Source organism: Lingula anatina, chromosome 5, assembly GCF_051362555.1.
Source record: "Lingula anatina isolate TDL-2025a chromosome 5, LinAna3.0, whole genome shotgun sequence".
Taxonomy (NCBI): domain Eukaryota; kingdom Metazoa; phylum Brachiopoda; class Lingulata; order Lingulida; family Lingulidae; genus Lingula; species Lingula anatina.
The window spans coordinates 6723412-6735992 of record NC_141771.1 but is presented as its reverse complement, the minus strand read 5'-3'; the positions used below and the strand labels follow the sequence as shown (position 1 = coordinate 6735992).

General features: G+C 42.1%; 1 protein-coding gene across 1 annotated transcript; it reads left to right on the top strand.

The window, feature by feature from the left end:
- Positions 1–947: 947 nt before the first annotated feature.
- LOC106154114 (cytochrome P450 3A4) lies at positions 948–11448 on the top strand. The gene is made up of 2 exons (XM_013528367.2): positions 948–1871; positions 9201–11448. Exons 1-2 carry the CDS (start codon positions 1476–1478, stop codon positions 10350–10352), a joined length of 1548 nt encoding a protein of 515 aa, XP_013383821.2. The 5' UTR covers positions 948–1475; the 3' UTR covers positions 10353–11448.
- Positions 11449–12581: the final 1133 nt, after the last annotated feature.

Below are 12581 nucleotides of genomic sequence, written 5' to 3'. Positions count from 1 at the left end.
AGGATATATTAATATCTAATTTTGTAGCGCAAATGGTAATTACTCAACGATTCAAATGAATAAGAACCACGGATCGATAATCAACATAGCTCATTGCATTAGCGGTGCCAGCAGGTCAAGATTTGGTCTACTTGATGCAATTTTATTTGGAAAATAAAATTTTTGTCTTCATAATTTGTGTCAAAACATTTTTGGTCCTGTGAAGTTTTAACACCTCTTTAAGCGAAGAGCCGTTATTGCAATGCTTGAAGGAATATCGACGAAAGTAGCGCCTACACTGATATATGTAGGCTAAGCTACAAGTTAGAAATATGAGTGTCTTCCTCGAGTCTATTTTAGCCTAAAATATGAAAAGGAAAATTCAGGTTAAATCCCGTAGGCCTATATTGACATAATGTTAGAGTATTTACTTGTAGACTTATGTAGGCCTCCGGGTTTAGTTATTTTTGAATTTGACGCAATTTAGCCCTGAATTTGGATCTCACAAGAAGAAAAAATTATTCCTTCTTATATTATTGTTGTAGACTAGATAGGCCTATATAACATACATATAAGTCTATCAGGTCCTATGCATTTTGCAATACACACAAATAGCCGCAACATTAGCTTTTAGGCTAAAAACAATATTTGAAAGATACAAAACACATCAAAACAGCTACAAAAATATGTTGTAGGATTGCAATAACGTAAGCTAGGTTAAAATGCGATTACGCATTTAACGAGTGAAAAAAAAAAAAAAAAAAAAAAAAAAACGCGTGATGTCGGAAAAATGCCCAAGTCTGGATTTAAAAATTTGGTGGCAGATATTTCATAGTCTTCTAAAGAGGAATAAACAGGGCTGTCTAAAACTAAAAAAGTGCGTGCACTACACTGTACATAGCACGGAACCTCGAATTTAGGATAGATTACGGCATATAGACCATATAGACTGTTAGCAATCACTTCGTTAAGGCCTTTTAAAAATAGGCCCCTACTCCATCGATTTCGCTCGGGGTTTTGTATTTGCCTATCGTACACTAGCGTTGTATTTAAAGGTCGTTTTATGTAGTCTTTCGGGCTTTTTAGATCAAGGTGACAGCCAGGGCAGCCAGGCGTGCATTTTCAAACAGTCGAAGGGACGCTGCTGCTGCTCCTACTCACGCGCGGACATAAAAGTCCTGTGCTTTGATAACCTTGTGCGCCTATTCAAAGACACTGCTTGACGTCTTAAGGTGTGGTCGGGAGTACCTTCTAACACGCAGTACATGTGAAAAATTGAACAAGCTACCGTGAGTGATCGACTAAAGTAAGCAGGCATTAAGTCGAGACAATTTGAAAATAGAGTGATAAGGGGTGACCTTGGATAACCGCTGCTGGGCTCCGTTATATTTTACTGGTCACCGATCTCACTTCACGCAACAAGGTCGCCATTTTCAGTCCCGGTTTATTTGCACTTATACAGAGTAGGTCATAGTTGCAGTGCAGCCTTCGTTAGCATGGATTTCTTCATCCTACCGTCCTGGTTAGTTGTCGTGGTGGTTGTGGCCGTCCTGACCATCATCTATCTACACTACAGCAAGGACAACAGGCGGAAGTTTGGCCTACCTGGGCCACCTCCTTTGCCAGTGTTTGGGAACATGATAGATATGTTTATGTACGGCTTTTGTGACTATGATCGTCATCTTATTAAGATGTACGGCAAGGTGGTTGCGCTGTCTACAGGTGTTTTGGGGAACTTTTTAGGGGACATTGTGATCGCAGACACAGATATGTTAAAAGAGGTGATGGTGAAACAGGCTAGCATTTTCTCGGATCGGAACGCAGATCCGGACACAGTTGTGGCACCTATGGATCAATCGGTCTTATCAGTGAGAGGTGAACATTGGAAACAGGCAAGTCAAATAAATCCTTTTTTCACCCGTAGCTGTCTCATTTAAGTTTACATAGTTTTATCACGGCTAGGTCGACCAATAACGTTTGATATCAGGGACCACAGACGATAATACTTATAGGTGGCGCTGGTTGTTTGTGTAACGGGGTAAATATAGTGCCGGTGTGCATAAACCGGGGTAATGTCGAGGGAAAAGAAACATGGCGGCGTAGCAGACGCTGCGCAGCTTGTGCACTGCTTAGTAGCTTATATATCGTTAACCTATTAAATTTATGAAAAAGAAAGCACAGCGTTGTTGTACTGGATTGCTGAGGAAGTGCACCGCTACAAAATTGGCGCCCAAAAGCGGGGCACGAAGACTGGAGGATTCACGGACCCATTGCCTGGCAAGTTGCAAACGACACTGAATCTGAAAAGCGGCGCACGTTATGTTATAATGTGTTACGTGTTATTTAATTGCCAAACAGACTTTGGTGAAGACTCTGACAGTCCTTGTTATTAGATTTAAAGAGAAACATAGTATCTGCTGACAACTTTTCATAGAAATTCTATCAATTGTAACCTGCTTTTAGTCTGCAAAGCTAAGGGACCGTATCAAAATGGCATCTGTTGGAGTCGCCAGACCAAAGTTACCGGAGTTCTCAGGGGAAAACACGGAAAATTTTGAACTCTGGTTCAAGAAATTTGAGTTGTGTTTCTCAGAGCCCCCAGCGGACAATGTACAGCCCAGACATGTTGTTTTACCTCTATATCTATCAGGGCGGGCATTTATGACTTATGATTCCCTGACAGAGGCAGAAAAAGGAGATTATCCTGCACTCAAACAGGCCTTGCGACACAGGTTGGTGCCAGGAGAACATAATTTGATGAGACGACAAAATTTTATGGCGCTGGTTCGGGGTCCAGGAGAAAAGCTGGTCGCATTTGAACTGCGAATCATGGAGGCTGTCCGTTTGGCATACAACGATTTTCCAGAAGCAGCTCGAAATGCCCTCGCCAAAGAGCAATTTATTAGAGGTGTGGGGGATGGTGATCTGCAACTTCATCTCCTCACTAAAAATCCAGAAAGTCTACGAGTTGCTGTGCAGCAGGCAGAGCAATTTGAACAAGTTCAGCATATTGCCCATGGTAGAAATGCTGTCCGTTCAATGGAAAAAGGCCCAGCTGAGAGTAAGGGAGGCCGAGATCCCATGCTGACGCAACTGGTGGCCCAAGTACAGAAATTATCGGAGTGCATGGCTGAGTTCACTGTGGAACAAAAGAAATGGAGGCAACAGGAACATAATTCTGTGTTTGGTTCTGGTGCCAACACAGGTGCCATGAGATCACCTGAAGCTTTTAATGGACGGAGCAAGGACCGTTACCACACAAAACCCAATTTTCCACGAGGTAGGAATACAGTAGCTCCTGTAAGTGGCAAGAGTCAGGGCTGTCAAATGGCATGTGAGAGAAAGGACCGCTGGCCAACCAATGCTCGGAATGCAATGGAATTTGAACCTAGGAAAATTGATCATACCTTCCAAGGTTTATGTGATTATTGCAAGGAGCGAGGACACAAATGGCGTAACTGTCCGTCTTTGCAGCAAGGGGAGGGGGAATACTAAGGGCTGTCGACATGGGTCAGTCGTCAGTCACACAATTTTTTGAAGACCCAGTAAAACCCACACCACTTGTGAAAGTAAAAGTTGGAAGTAAAGAGGTTCTTGCGCTTCTAGATACAGGAGCTGATATATCTGTTATTCATGAAAATTGTTGGAAAGAATGTCAGCCGCCAGAGATGATACTAGAGGAGTCCAAGGAGAGACCATCCTCAGTAACTGGAGACATTCTAACCATAAAGGGTTGCTCATATATAACAGTGTCAATCGGGGACCAGTCTTTTAATCATCGCTTCCGTGTTGGAAGTAATGTAGACAATTCACTGATCATCGGGTGGGATTTTATATTGGCACATGGTATAGCTATGAATCCGGGTAAACGCGAGCTAGTAATTGGTGGAGTTTCACATCCATTAGAACTGAGTCCTTCGCGACCCCCCAGTGTGTGCAGGGTCAATATGGCTGAAGACTGCTGGGTGCCACCTTGTTCAGAGATTATTTGCCATGGACATCTGGTACACCAAAGAGGTAGGCCTATGTTGAGTTATGAAGGAGTTTTTGAACCATCTCAAGAAAGTGGAATTGGTCTAGCACGAGTTTTGGCCAATGCTAAACAAGCACTTATTCCCCTCCGTGTTATTAATGTTTCAGATCAACCTTTGTTCGTTAAACAAGGGCAGTTTGTTGGTGAATTTCATTGTCTTAGTGAGCACGAATGTTCAAAAGTTAGAGGAATGTATGAGCTGTTAGAGTCTGACGGTGAGCACGAAAAGGCAGAAAAGTCAAGAGATGGGTGTCCCCAAATTGATCTGTCGGGATGTGACCTCACAGATAATCAGATGATGAAGTTCAGGGAGTGTTTGGAACGGAACAGTGACGTATTCAGTAAAGATCAGAATGACAGAGGTCTCACCAATATCCTTTCTCACACCATCAATACAGGCAGTGCAGATCCAATAAAGCAGAAACCCAGGAGAGTCCCATTTCACTTGAGGGATGAAGTAGAGAAGCAAGTTCAAGGTATGCTGGAAGATGGCATAATCGAACCATGTTATGGTCCCTGGTCCTCTCCAATAGTTTTGGTGAGAAAGAAAAATGGCGATATACGTTTCTGCATAGACTATCGCAAGTTAAACTCGGATACAGTGAAAAATGCCCACTCCTTGCCAAGGATCGACGATGTACTCTCAGGTATGGCGGGTGCTACAATATTCACGACGCTAGACCTGACCAGTGGGTATTGGCAGGTGCCTGTATCTGAAGAAGATCGTGATAAGACCGCTTTCTCATTTGGTCCAGATCTGTACCGTTTCACCAGACTTCCCTTTGGCTTATGCAATGCGCCACCGCTTTTCGCAAAGCTTATTGAGCTTGTGTTTAGTGGCATGAACTGGAGGGTAATGTCCACGTACTTGGATGATTTATTCATCTATACACGTACTTTTGAGGAACATTTGGAGACACTAGAGGAAGTATTTAGGAGGCTGCGTGAAGCAAACCTCAAGTTGCAGCCTAGTAAATGCAAAATTGCACAGCCGAAAACAATTAATGTCGGCCATGAAGTATCAAAAGAGGGGATACGCCCAGATCCCAGTAACGTGGAGAAGGTCAAGAATTGGCCAAGACCCAAGAATCAGCAAGAGGTTCGGAGCTTTTTAGGACTCGCCTCATACTACCGTCGGTTTGTTGAAGGATTCGCTGACATAGCAAGACCACTGAATAGCTTGCTGGAAGCTGGTACACCTTTCGGTTGGAAGGAAGAGTGTGAGTTGAGCTTTCAGCGGTTAAAAGAAAAGTTGATTACCCCTCCCGTACTAGCTCATCCAAGGTGGGGTGAGCCATTCATCTTAAACACAGATGCATCAGACACGGCTGTGGGTGCAGTCTTGTCTCAGGAACAAGATGGCATGGAGCGCCCAATTGTGTTTGCAAGCAAATCACTCAGTAAAACTGAACGAAAATGGGCCACATTCGACAAGGAGTTTTGGGCAATTATATGGGCTCTCAGACAGTTCCATGTGTATGTATGGGGCTCGAATCTAACCATCTACACTGACCATAAACCACTCACTCACCACAAAAGCTTGAATTTAGAAGCAGAAGTATCAGGAAGGAGAAGTAGATGGGCAATTGAGTTATCCTCGTTTGGAGACCTGGAGATAAGATACCGCCCTGGAAAACAAAATGGAGCAGCTGATGCTCTGAGCAGGATGCCAGACACTTTATCATCCGACAGGGATCCACCGGCTGCTCAAGGAAAGACCTCCTGTCCTGCATTGGAACCAAGAAAATACAAACAAAGGACAAGCACTTCTTCCACCACTCAGGCAAACGGTATGCTCAACTGTGGAGATTATGTGATGGAGAAAGGTGCGGAGAAGGAAGGGAAAGATGGGAGAAAAGGAAAAGAGGAGAGAGACTCAACAAAAAGGGTTCGAGTAACCACAGTCTCACCAGAAGCCACAGCAGACCCATCCATCGCTGGCTCCATAGGATCAGAACAGGACCTAGACCCTGATATTTCACTGGTGAAGAATTGGGTCAGATCTGGAAATAAACCAGATTGGCACCAAATTAAGAACCAAGGACGCGTGTTACGAACCTTCTGGAGACATTTTGAAAATTTATCCATTGTTAACGAAACACTGTGTTACCAGTGGCAGATTCCAAAACGTGATAAGGTGATCTATCGTCAGGTAATGCCACCAGGTCTACGTCTATCGGCATTACATGACATACATTCACTGACAGCAGGAGGTGGCCATTTAGGCAGAAACAAAACTCTCAGGAAGCTTCAGGAGAGATTTTATTGGCCCGGAATGATGCAAGAGACGCATGACTATTGTAGAACCTGTCCCGGTTGTGTGGGCAGACGGAAACCCCTGCCAGCCATGCGAGCACCCATGGAAAGTATTTCAAGTAGTAGACCCTTAGAGTTGGTTTGCACAGACATTACAGAATTGCCTGCAACATCCCGGGGAAACAAGTATGTTTTGGTAGTAGAGGACCATTTCACTAAATATGTCAATGTTTATCCAATGAAAGATCAAACGGCCCAGACTGTAGCTGACATATTATTTAGGGAGTATGTCAGGGAGCATGGCGTCCCGGAGAGTCTCCACTCTGACCAAGGTCGTCAGTTTGAGGCAGGTCTGTGTCATGAGTTATGTGCCCTGCTACAGATCTACAAATCAAGAACAACATCATACCACCCCCAGGGAAATGGCATGGTGGAACGTTTCAATAAGACGCTAAAGAACATGATCGCCAAAACATCACAGGAAGACTGTAAAGACTGGGACCTAAAATTAGGGCCACTTGCCTTGGCGTACAATGCTAGTGTTCACGAGAGTACAGGATTCTCACCATTTTTCCTTATGCATGGAAGAGAACCACGTTTGCCACCAGACATCATTTATGGTACACCAACACCACAGTATTGGAAGCAGGCTGGGTTTTACGCAAAGGAAATACACAACGAACTACAGGCGGCCTTTGATACAACCAAAGAGCATACAGCCCTGGCACAGGAGAGGCAAAGAAAGGTGTATGATAAATGGGCTCATCATCACCCATATAGAGAGGGTGACAAAGTGTGGTTACTAGTCATGGTGTCCAAAACAAGGCACAGAAAACTAGCACTTCCTTGGGAAGGGCCTTATATTGTGAAGAAAAGATTCCAGAATGCAGAGGGCATGCCAGGTGTCACTTACCGCATACAACATGAGGTGACGAAGAAGAAAATGGTTGTACACCACAACAGACTGAAACCCTATGAGGCACCAAGGATACCTAACCCACTTCAAGCAGATTCAGACTATGTGACGGAGGAAGATGAATCAAAAATACATGTACCTAGACCCAACATTTTTCAAGAGCAACTTCGTCTTGCCCCTGTACTTCCAGCAGAAGGTTACATTGTACATACCAGTAGAAATTCGTTTGCAGCGCCGGAGGCTACTGCCTGTTGTGAGGGAGAGGAGCACATCCCAGTGGAAGAAAAGACAGAAGAAGCGACTGTAGACGCTGGAAAGGACAAGGGAGCTTCGCAGGACAGTGGAGAACCCTTGGTCACAACCCGATCAGGAAGAGTGGTGCGGCGACCCACCAAATACAGAGACTTTGTGGCAGCTATTGGAGATGGCTACTAACAGATTAATGCAGATTAACTCTTATGAATGGCATTTTGTGGGTTTCATCAGTTATGATTGTTGTTGTTTATATGCACGTTAATGTTGGACAAGTTAGTTGTTTTGACAGAGGATTAAAAAAAAAAAAAACATTTTAACTGGAACTTTTACTGTTAAAAGAGACATTTCATCTGGAATTTTACTGTTAATAGTGTTGATATTAATGTTGTGAACTTTTTCAAGGATTTAGACCCAGTGTTGATTAAGTGTGTTGGGACTTAGTTATAATCGGTAGTTACTAGGTTGGAGACTCGGGACGAGTCTTATCTGCCCGGGGAGGCATGTAACGGGGTAAATATAGTGCCGGTGTGCATAAACCGGGGTAATGTCGAGGGAAAAGAAACATGGCGGCGTAGCAGACGCTGCGCAGCTTGTGCACTGCTTAGTAGCTTATATATCGTTAACCTATTAAATTTATGAAAAAAGAAAGCACAGCGTTGTTGTACTGGATTGCTGAGGAAGTGCACCGCTACATTTGTGTAAACAAACTGCCAAAGAAGTGCCTCTTCGAAAGCATGGCGCATTGCCACCGAGCGCAAGGGTATCGATTCCATAACTCTCTCGTACTCGCCCCATATAAAACACTGTAGCCTCTATGTGATATCGATCGCTGTTCGCAATATGCAATGCTTTCGAGTTACAAAGCCCAGGCTTCTACCCATTTTTACATTGCATGCCACTTCGCAACTACAATGTACTGCTCCGTGAACTGATCCGTGTTGACACATGACTAAGAGCAGCTGGTTCATGAATACTGTTTTGACGATCTAGAACAAGTTGAAAATAAATATCTTTAAGGTCAAACTATTTTATATAATTTTTAAAAGTCGGCATAGAGCGGTAAAATGAATTATGTGTCATATAAAAGAACAAATACAAATGTTTTCAACCAGTCTTTCATTTTTTTACCCATCTTCCCCTTCTTGTTGCCCATTCAGCCAATGTTATGAGGTCGAGTTCTATTGCGTACACAGTTTGTGTTTCCCATATTACACATATCTGTGGTCCAAAATTCTATTACTTTGCCTACTTCACATGAACATTGCTCTGTTTGGAAAAGAAAATTCTAAAATTAGCATTTAAACAGTATATTCTTGCCTAGCTCACTTATAATGTGACAAGTTTCAAGTTTCTTTTTTTAGTGTGTGAAAATCGAGTGGAGCTGCTTTTAACTCGTTTTTGAAAATGGCGTCTGAAAAAAATCACTTATGGTGTCACTAAAACAGGAATAACTTTTTTTAATTTAAATGAGACAGATCAAGATTTTTAACGGTGTATTCATACTAAGATATGTAGCTATCATGTCTGTGTATTTTTTTTTTTTTTTTTTTTTTTTTTTAGAAAAAACGTGTTAGCTCTACGTGTTTATTTTGATTAAAGAAACATTCTTGCAATAGGCCTATTCAGTATGTGCGGTTTCTTGACTTGACTTTACTTTTTAAACAAAACGATCTTGCATATCATAAGTCAATGAGTCATTGATTACTGTGATTAAATATCAATGAAATTTACTTAACAAAAAACCCACAATTATCGTTCTAGATGCGAAGCACGTTGACTCCAACGTTCAGTTCTGGGAAACTCCGACACATGGAGGCAATGATTCTGAAGTGCGCCAACACCTTGATCAAGAACTTGAAGAAGAAAGCCGAAGCTAAAGAGAGTTTTGATAACTTAGTCTGGGGCTGCTACACGATGGACGTGATATGTGCTACAGCTTTTGGGATCGAGGTTGACTCATTGAATAACCCTAACCACCCCTATGTTACAAATGCCGAGCGTGCTAATAGTTTTAAAATGACAGACCCCGCAGTGATTGGCTTTTTATTTTTTCCACGATTGATGAAAAAATTACAACACATTCTTCGCTACGTTCCCGGATTCCGTGGGGCATTAATGTCTTTCCTATTTTTTGGCAACGAAACAAAAAAGCTACTGAAAGAGAGAGAACAAGCCCAAGAGGGACACTACAACGATTTTCTACAGTTGATGCTCACCGCCCATACCATGTCAGCAACCGAAATTGGGGACGACGAAAAGGAGGTTCAAAGTTGGAAGAAAAAATCTCTAACGACCGAGGAAATTGCCGGCAACGGGATGATATTCTTTAGTGCAGGGCATGGCACCACAAGTGATACCTTGGGGTTTACGACATATCTCTTAGCGGCCCACCCCGACGTCCAGCAACGACTCATCGAGGAGATTGATGACGTTCTTCAAGGCACGGAACCCAGCTACGACAACGTGTCAAAGTTGACCTATCTAGAGCAGGTCTTAAACGAGGCAATGAGGCTGTATCCCGTAGGGTTTCGCGTAGATCGCGTCCCGAACCAAGACACCACAGTAAACGGGTTATTCATCCCCAAGGGGACATGCGTGATTATTCCGATCTACGCTATCCACATGGATCCTGAAAAGTATCCAGACCCCGAGAAATTCGACCCAGAGCGATTCACACCGGAGGCCAAAGCAAAACGGAACCCCTACTGGTACATGCCCTTCGGAATGGGCCCCCGCAACTGTATTGGTATGCGTCTGGCCCTGCTGGAGATGAAGATTATCCTTGTGAAGGTCCTGCAGAACTTCACTTTGAAGACATGCGCGGAGACACAAATCCCACTGGTTCTCTCTACATCAAATCCAATGAAATCCGAAAAGCCAATAGTATTGAAAGTAGAGGGTAGAAATGCGTAAATTGAATGCCATGTTTGTCAATAATGTTAATTTTTTTTCATTCGGAGGCACTCTATACGGGATTTCCCCACCAAAATTAATTTCCTTGGCCCGTACCTGTAATTTGATTATTTACTTGAACATGATTGGCCCTTCCTTTAGAATGGTATGTGTCTTCTCAGACCTTCACCGGGAATAGCCTACTTTTCACATCATAACACACAAAAAAATTGCAGCCCTGTGTCGTGTGTAATACACACGTTGCGAGCTGTCAAATTACCTGACAATGTTTAAATAACAGGCACTTCAGATAAAATTTCATTTTTGGATTTTTATCGTTTTGACTGTCTAAAATAAGGACGTGCAGGTTTCCCAAGATCGGACTGACTGTACGGAATTTTCAATCACGCGCAGAGTACCTTTAAACACGTAGGCCTACTTTTCCCATCATATTAAACTGTAAAAGTTGATTTTAAGCATCGTCTTTGAGTCAACATGGTAATGGATTTTTTTAAATTGCTTAGGGCAACGATGTACTTCAATTTTGTTAAGGTGACCTTTAGATAAGCACTTGCTCATGCAGAATGTTATAGAATTGTATTTAATGTACTAAATGTATTTTATATAGGCTAATTGAACACCGTGAGAAAAACCAATGTTATCTTAGACTATGACGATTCCAACATTCTCACTACAATTTATACAAAAATTACTGACAGCAACATTTAAAAACAACGTACCAAGAAAAGCACAATTGCCATGTTTATCTCACGTTTTGTTTTTGTGTAGAATCTGTTGTCGTTACCCAGCTTTGGAAATTCCTATATAACTAAGAGTGACATATATACGGATAGATACATATATTTTACACTTTAAATTTTGAATAGATGTAAGTTGGCTAATGTTTTATCCTATACGTTTATCAGATATGTTTATGGAGTATAATATGAGGTAACAACTCCTGCTTCGGACTTGGGTACCTATTATACAGTGTTTATACAACCAAGAGTTGCATATTATGTTAGGATAAAGGCTGGCATATGTCTGTTCTACACTCTTGATTAAAATGTTTGTTCCACCTTTATTCTTATATAAATGATTGTATGGCAGCTTTAAACCGTTTTGAATAGTGTTTTTTTTTTTTCATATGCCGAATTTTACATGACTTACTGGTAAGAAAAGCCAAAATACCTGTGAGGATATCCATATCTTATACCATTAGTTTAAATTAACAACATTCGGCCATGTATCCCTTCATATATGGTTTTCTCAAAACGATTTCCATCGAAGTAAAGAATGGCAATAATATCAAGAGGTCACTGGGAGTCACCAAATTTATACACATTTATGTAGCATCAGAACGTGCTTAAACGTGTTTAAAATGATGCTTATGTGGGGATAGTCATTGATCTCTATCCTTTACCAGCTACGCCACAGATCAAACTTGAATAAGGGATACGGAGGAGACGAGAATTGATCAGAATTGTGCCGGAAGTGACGTGTAGTGGTGTAAGACGAGAAGCTGAGTGGTCATTTTTAGCTGGAGGTGATCGGGAGTAAAGACGTGGACTCTGAGAGAAAAGCATTTTTTCTTACGAAACGACAAGATAACAATTTATCTATATGCAGAGAATTCTTGTAGAAATAATTGGAGCATGATATGAAAACGAGTCACGGATTTTAAGGGTGAAAAATCGTGCTTAATTTGCTGTCAATTTGTTTTGAAATATATGCGGCATCAACCGCTAGCGCGACAAAGAGCGTCAAGGGAAAAGAATTCCCGGGAGGCTATTAATCGTTGTCATGTGGAATGTATGTAATCTGTTATGCCCATATCTAAGTATTTTCCGGGTGTCTTTAAGTATGAGCTGCAATTATAACGATGTTTTAGAGTTTTTTGAAAGACCTTGTGAAAACCAGGAAGTAGTTGGCAACTGACAAACGAACCGTACCGATCCACGACTGTGGGTTGCAATAACGCAGGGTTTTGAAATTACTCATTTAACGGAAGAAAAAACCGCGTGATGTCGGAAAGATGCCCAAGTCTGGATTAAAAATTTGGGGGCAGATTTTTCTTCTAAAAGGGAATAAACAGGGCTGTCTTAACTAAAAAAAAGAGTGGATGCACTGCACTGTAGCACGGAACCTCAAATTTAGGACAGATTACGCCATACTGTTAGCAATCACTTTGTTTAGGCTTCAAAATACTCCACCAATTTCGTTCAGGGTTTTGCATTTGCCTATCTTACA

What these genes read in the sequence shown, in the direction of transcription:
- LOC106154114 (XM_013528367.2), top strand. Translation starts at nt 1,476, where the DNA reads ATGGATTTCTTCATCCTACCGTCCTGGTTAGTTGTCGTGGTGGTTGTG. An exon ending in GAGGTGAACATTGGAAACAG is followed by an intron (nt 1,872 to 9,200) that starts GCAAGTCAAATA and finishes TTATCGTTCTAG; the next exon opens with ATGCGAAGCACGTTGACTCC.